Source organism: Nannobrachium achirus, assembly GCF_963921795.1.
Source record: "Nannobrachium achirus genome assembly, chromosome: 2".
Taxonomy (NCBI): domain Eukaryota; kingdom Metazoa; phylum Chordata; class Actinopteri; order Myctophiformes; family Myctophidae; genus Nannobrachium; species Nannobrachium achirus.
In genome coordinates this window covers 60,469,394-60,476,893 of record NC_137811.1, presented here as the reverse complement: position 1 = coordinate 60,476,893, position 7,500 = coordinate 60,469,394, and the positions used below count along the sequence as shown (strand labels likewise).

Below are 7,500 nucleotides of genomic sequence, written 5' to 3'. Positions count from 1 at the left end.
TTCAAATCCACACAGACCTTCACATGCATGCATGCTTCCGTGCACCACACAAGCACACTCTCACACACAGGGACAGCCACCCAGGATCCTACCTGTTTGCATGGCAGGAATCTGTCAGAGGGACCCCCACAAAGAAGAATAGAAATAGACCTATTATATGGTCCCAAAGCCAATCAAACCTCTAAAAAAACAAACAAAAAAAACAACAAGGTGCCAACCAGTGGTGGACAAAGTACTTAACCCGAGTACTTGAGTCTAAAGCCGGTTTTCCATACCACTTTTTAGCCCGACACTACACGACACGGCACGACACCGCACCGCACCGCATTTTTTATGTAGGTTTTCCACTACAGTACCCCCCCCCCTCTCCTCTCCTCCTCCCCTCTCCCCCTCCTCCCCTCCGCTCCCGAAAGAAATCGACGCCCCTTAGTCTGATCTTCTCAGTCTGTAAACACAACGGAGATGCTAACTTGCGCTAATTATTTTTAGAGATGTGGTGGACAATGTTTTAGATGCCACACACTCACACAGGTCTTCATCGAGTCTTTACAACTACAGCGACGACTAACGTCGGGGTGAACATAGTCAAATAATAACTTTATTGGCCAAACTACACAAAGAAGAGTAGAGGCTAGTTGCACTAGCATACATGCTAAGCTACAGTACAGTGCTAAGCTACAGTACAGAGACTCTGTCTCTGACCAATCAGTATCAGCAGCGTGTATACGTCACTGATTTGGCCTCACTTGGCATAGGGGTACTAAAACGGCTCCACTCGAGAGTGGAGCCGTAATAGTACCCCGTTAAGTACCACTTTCACACCACTCTACCCAGTTCCTTGTAGTGGAAAACCTGACACAAGTGGGCGGTGTGGTGTGGAGTGGTGTGGAGTTGGGCCTGTGGAAAACCGGCTAAAGTATACATACGCCTGGTCAAATATTACTCAAATAAAAATGAAAGTTTCTCTGTCATATTTCGAGTACAATTACTTTGTGATGTGAAATGTAGTGGAGTGAAAGTATACCAAAAAGTACTCACAGAATGTACTTGTGTACAGTACTCGTAAACATACTTTGTTACTGTCCACCACTGCTGCCAACTGACCTCCACCATGCAAAGAAGTGTGCGTCACACCGCCATGCAAGTGCCCAGAGTGACCGACAGAACCCTTCTGGTCCTGCGGCTCTTCAGCAGCAGCAAGCAGACAGTAGTAAGTTAGTGTGCAATAGTGTGAGGGAAGGGAAGGGAGAGAGGGGGTGAGGTGGGCCCAGCGCCCAATAGCAGGCACTCAGGGAACTCAGACATGGGTGGGTACAGTGTGTGTGTGTGTGTGTGTGTGTGTGTGTGTGTGTGTGTGTGTGGAGTAACAGCGCGTAAGTTGCCACCAAAGACTGGTCCGTTTGGGTTGATAATTACAGTTATCAGAAATCATCCACGTGTGGAAGCTAGTGTTTAGTAAAAGCGCTCCTTTAGTTGTTCGAGAGGCACCGCCCTCTTTGCCTCCCGCACCGGATTACCCTCGGTGCTGCCCCCCCCCCCCCACCCCCACCCCGCCCCGCCCCGTTGTCTGCATACACACGGCCAGCGTTTGGTTTGTTGTCATGCCTCGGAGTGACCTATAGGGGGCAGTGGCGGCAGTGGGCTGAGCATTGTACCTGATAACTATCCACAGCGTCCTCCTCCTCTCTCTGGCAGGACAGAACACACTCAGTCAATCAACACGGGGCAGATTGAATGTAACCACATGCCATGACAGCACACACTTCACACCTACAGTCACTGTTAAGACCACTGGAACCCTGTCGTACCTGTTCTGGGGGGAAGCTTCCACAAAAATAGCAGATCTACAAGTTTCCAATGTGTCACGTTGGGAGCTTGTACGATCGGCTGTTTTCAGCGAAGAGATTTGGTGTAGAGGGAAACAAGAGCAGCTAAGTAGAGAGCCAACTCACATCAGGTTTACAAAGTATAGAGGGTTTGAGGCCCGGTTCAAACCCCTTAGCCATATTTTATACTTTGTCGTATGTTGGTGTAACACTGTGAAAGTAAGCTCACAACGCATTGCAATGTGATGTGTCGTGAGCTTGTTGATATGCTATTACAGCAATTTTCAAAAGAATATTTGGACATCTTCGCCTATTATAAAATGCCCAAAATAGGTACGCCAGGCTGAGAGTGGTTAACTGTAAACCTCTGTAAACTCAACAATGTGACCTATTTAAATTCCTAATGTGCTAAATCTGGTTGGATTTTTACATAAAGATCTGCTTAACTCAATCTGTAGATATTGTTTTATTGTTTAGTTCATAAGCTTAATTCATAAATGGCAGTAAAAATAAGTACAAAATCACAGTATTCAGAAATTAATGGAAACCTAAAATATATCTTGATATGTTTATCCTGCAGTAACTTGTGTGGAAAAGCGAGTGTGGATGGGGAACAGCGTTCAACTGCTGCTGTATCTAAAATCCATCAATACAAAAGCACTCTGGATGCAAGCGAGCAGCTCTGTCATCCAATCTAGAGAGACAGTAATGGAGCTCTAATATGATTCCATACATTTCTCACCTTCCATTAGATTTACCAGTGGTAGAAAAAGTACTACATTTTTGTACTCATACTAGTAACTACTAAAAGTACCAATCCTGCAATGTAGAAATACTCTGTTTCAAGTGAAAAGTGTGGAAGTCAAAATGTACTTGAGTAAAAGTACAAAAGTATTGGTGTCATAATGTACTTTAAGTACCAAAAGTTGAACGTATTATTATGCATAATATACCATTTCACATGTTTTCAAATGTGTAAAATGTCTAAAAGTCTTTTGAAACATTGACGCATTTTGAGCTTGTAGATCGCCTGACTTGACTAAAATGTATACAGAGCTGAAGTGATTACTGTATGTTTTGTGATAATAATCAAAATATACAAAGTAGCTAGTAAGTAAAGTTGTCAAATAATTGTAGCGGAGTAAAAGTGCAATATTTGCCTCTGAGATGTAGTGGAGTAGAAGTAAGTATTTGAAATTGGAAATACTCCAGTAAACTAAACGTACCACTGAGATTTACAACCCGACAACCTGATGATGTACATTAGACTGAACAGACTGAAGCTCACACAGTATGTCGAAAGCTGTTACTTTTCAGGATTCAAATGCAAAAATATCAATAGTGGCAGATCGACAAGCTCAAAACGCATCGCTTGTGGATCTGCTACTTTTGCTGCTTCTGTGTGACTCTGTAGTATGATCAAGTAGGGCGTTAATTAACGAGAAAACACAAAAGGAATAGAAATAGAACATGGAGATAAGAGGATTGTGCCCCGACGGCAACGATATACTCATGTATGCGGTTGCGGTGGCAACACAAACTATGTGAACAGGTTCACACAGCCTGCGGTGGGTGTGTGTGCACACTGTTCTCTGTGTGAGTGTAAATGATTGTGTTGGTGTGTGCGTGCGTTTGTACTGTATACAAGGCACATCTCTCTATCACATGGGTATGCATGTGCGTGCATGTGTGTGGGGGGTGTGTGTGTGTGTGTGTGTGTGTGTGTGTGTGTGTGTGTGTATGCGTGTGTGTGCGCGCGCGTATGTGTGTGTATGTGCAGCTCCACTGACCTGGTAGCTGTCCAGGGGTCTCTGGAGCTTGGCGGAGCGGGCAGACACACAGCCAATAGATACAGACAACATGGCCTCCACCAGCAGAGGCAACGTGCCTGAGTGCTGGACCGGCTTCACGCACACCTGCAGCCTCCGCGAGTGACCCTGCACACACAAACACTCACTTGTTAATCTGTCCCTCTTGTGAGTCACATCTTTAACATTATCCAGGGACACCCTTGTTGATATATATTTGGCCTGGGCGCTGGGCCCTATCTGAAAAGAAGACGTGCCGTGGATCCCCATAAAACAAGGGTTAAAAAATTATTATTTTGGGGGTCGCGGCCTGAAAAGGTTGAGAACCACTGACTGCACTAAGCTACAGTGTGAGCTATTATAAATGATCATCATCATCCATGGCCTTCTCTCTTACCTGTCGCAGCTGGAAGACACCCCCCGTGCTGAGGTCCTTCGCAGGATGCATTTCAACATCCGAGTACTCCCCCTGTTCGTTCAGCTCCTGGATGGACACCCACATCTCGATCCTCCGAGACACCTCACTCCACCTGGAACACACCACAGCCAAGTGTCCAGGATCACTGCATTTCCTTGTGTGTCAGCGTATGTGTGTGTGTGAGGGTGTGTGTGTGTGTGTCCGTGTACAGTGTAAAAAATCGAGATATCGATAAGGCTGAGTGATAAACACACCTGTCTCGGAGCGTGCGCGTCTTGGCCTGCAGTGCGTCCAGCTCCCAGGGAGACTGTCCGTTCCCGGCACAGCGATGACCCCATACTTCTATGGCCAAGGCACCGTCTGATATGAACTCCAAAAACTCATCTGTCACCTGCACCATGTAGTCCTGCAGAGAGAATCATGTGCAACATACAGTAGTCCACAATGAGCTGGAATCAAACAAATAACAATAGTGCTACTGAAGGTCTGTGCCAAATCACATACTAACTGACTGACCGAGCCCTTAGGAAGACTTTGAAGGCTGCACTACCTCCACTTAAACCCATTTAATCATGCAAATAAAGTAATCAATCCAGTCAATCAAGGAACATTGACTGACAAGCCCATCTTCCCCAGACAGCAGAGGGTGCTGCTGGCATAGTCCAGGGTTTCTCAAAGTGGATTCCAGGGACTGTACCGTCATGAAACTGTACCTTTTCCTATGCTAACTTCTAATAAAGTCTTCAATCAATCAATGTCTTGCTCAAGGACACTTCAACACACTGGGCAGGCGAGGGGGAGGGGGAGGGGGAGGGGAGGTCTGTTCCTTTAGGGGGGTCTAAAGGGGGGTCTAAATGGTCTAAATGGACCCATACAAGTCTGTAACTCTGAGGACTCTATTTTGATTGTCTTAAGTACCATCTCTTATGCCTTAACTTAAAGGCCTGTCTATGCTGTCCGACTTTCCGACTTGCAGCTTTCTTAACTCTAATTCGGTTGTAATGCTTTTCAGAAGATACGAAAAGTTTGGCAGTCGGAGACAGTATGGACAGGACTTTAAGTTAAGGCATAAGAGCTGTGTACTTTGCAATACAAACCCCAAAATCAATTCTCCTGTTCTAGGCAACACAGAAGGGGGGGTTCAATATTGAAAATGGGTGGTTCTCTCCTTTAAGACAATCAAAATAGCAGTAAGGCCGAGCTGGAAAAGTGGTCATGTGCCGTTTCCCAAAGTGGAATATGCCATTTCGGAACGGCACATGCCTGTCACATGTCAAATTTCCCACCTCGCCCTCTCTCCAAAATAGAGCCCTGACAGTGTACAAATGGAACCCCTCATTTGTACACTGTCAGAGTTAAGGGGAGACCTTGACATGTAAAGGTTTAAGAAACACTGGCATACCTTGCAGTTGTCAAAGCGGACAGTGAACTGTGCGTCTGGCGAGCGAGGGGAGGGCGTGTCCGGGCTGACCATGGGAGGGGCCACGGTGGGCTCTGCGTGCTCCCAGAAGGTGTACTGGCAGAACACAAAGTTGGACAGGTTGAGAGGCAGCCCGGTGGCCTCCCGGATCCGCACCTGCAGCACAGAGAACGAAACACAGCATGAATAAAGAGACCGTATCACATTAGCATATCGCATTAGACTTTTAGCTGAAGCTCTTATCTAGAGCAATGTTTCCCAAACAGTGGGTTGCGACCTATTTGTGGGTCACGGTCACAACTCGAGTAAAAATCCCATTTTCTTTTTTAATTTTTAATATATTACAAAGAAGAATTTTCAAATGAGAAACAAACACATCTAAGAAATTCCATGAATGCATAAGTGCAATCGCTGCTGTTGCTTTATAACACACATTATAATATACACAGCCTTTATTGTCTCCACCAGCCGAAGGCATGGGGGAGAGTATGTTTTCCCCTCCGTCCGTCCGTCCGTCCGTCCGTGCGTCCGTCCGTGCGTGCGTCCGTTCCGTGCGTCCGTCCGTGCGTGCGTGCGTGCGTCCTCACAGTTTGTGTGCACCTAATCTCAGTCGCCGTTGGCCCGGTCGCTGCCAAAGTGAGCACACACATTCCCTGGATGCCAATCTAGAACCTCTGCCCCAATTGTTTCAAATGGGCCTTTTCTAGCGCCACCTAGTGGCCGATGTTCGCAAAACACATTTCTGTGCACTACTCTTACAGATTTTGTCCAAAAATCCTACAAATCGCTAGGCAGTATCTCGACAGTCATGTGATCGACACGGATCTGTCCGATGTTGCATATTCCATCCTGATTGGCTAAGATTGGCTTCCAAAGTTTGTAGGATTGAGCTCAAATCACAAACGCAAAGTGCAATTATCATGAAATCGCGCACACACATTCCCACTAGGTCGAGGAAGAAATGCCACTTCAAATTTTTGAAATCAGCCTCATGGTGGCGCTATAACAGGCCGATTTGTGGTTTTACCTATAACTCCACCGATCAGTTTCAAACTTTGTAAGCGCACTCCCTAGAGGCCAAGGAAAAACCCTTTCTCTGCATTTTTCACATCAGCCTTTTATAGCGCCACCTTTGGGCCGACTTGTGTAAAACACATTTTAGGATATTATGCCTTCAGATTTTCTCCAAAAAATAACACAAATCAGTACACAGTATCTCTATAGTCATATGATCAAGTCTGATCCGTCTGATATTTCATATTCCATCCTGATTGGCTAATATTAGCTTCCAAAGTTTGCAGGATTGCTCAGTTTTTGAACAAAATGCCTCAAATCATCAACGCAGCTTGCAATTACCGTGAAATATGCCACACATATTCCCACTATGTGAAGGAACAAATGCTACCCTTTTCACATTGGCCTGTCATAGCGCCACCAGCAGGTAGACTTTAGCAAAACATATTTTTTTAACACAATGCTTCAAATCATGCATGCAGCGTCCGATTGCCATGAAAGGTCTAAGGTGAAGAACATATGCAACCCTTTTTACACTGGCCTATTATACAGTAGCACCACCAGGACGCCTCGCCTGGTGGAGACCTGTGCTCGGAAGAGCACTGCTTCTAGTTTGCCCTGGTGAGCTGAAGAGATGATAAAAGGACAGTAGAGGCTGACCCACTGAGGGAGGGAGATGATGGATCAGCTGCTATGTGCTGATATAGCAGCTGACCAGCTCAAGTTAAAGTGCAACCATGTGCCCAACATTCACCGCGAGCAACTTCACTGCCGACGGAACCAACATGTAATGGTAAATGGTAAATACAGAGTGCCGCGCTGCAAGCTTGTAGATGGGCTATTTTTAAAAAATCGTGGACATTTTTGCAAGTCTTTGAATATTTTTGACACAATTCTATAAAAGTCTTCTAAATCCTTCTTCTAAATCAGTGGTTCTCAAACTTTTTTCACGTCAAGGACCCCCAAAATGGCCATGGACCCCCACCTCAAAATATGTTGTTCCAGCCCAGGGCC

General features: G+C 45.8%; 1 protein-coding gene across 1 annotated transcript in view; it reads right to left on the bottom strand.

Annotated features, from left to right (window-relative positions):
• kif13a (kinesin family member 13A) overlaps positions 1-7,500 on the bottom strand; it is a gene marked incomplete at both ends in the record, with an annotated part of 101,287 nt that overhangs the window by 18,878 nt on the left and 74,909 nt on the right. Inside the window, 5 exons of the mRNA XM_080743165.1 lie at positions 1,656-1,688; positions 3,617-3,763; positions 4,032-4,164; positions 4,307-4,458; positions 5,455-5,628. Of these exons, the coding sequence (XP_080599291.1) occupies positions 1,656-1,688; positions 3,617-3,763; positions 4,032-4,164; positions 4,307-4,458; positions 5,455-5,628 (639 nt within the window). The remainder of the gene's footprint in view (positions 1-1,655; positions 1,689-3,616; positions 3,764-4,031; positions 4,165-4,306; positions 4,459-5,454; positions 5,629-7,500) is intronic.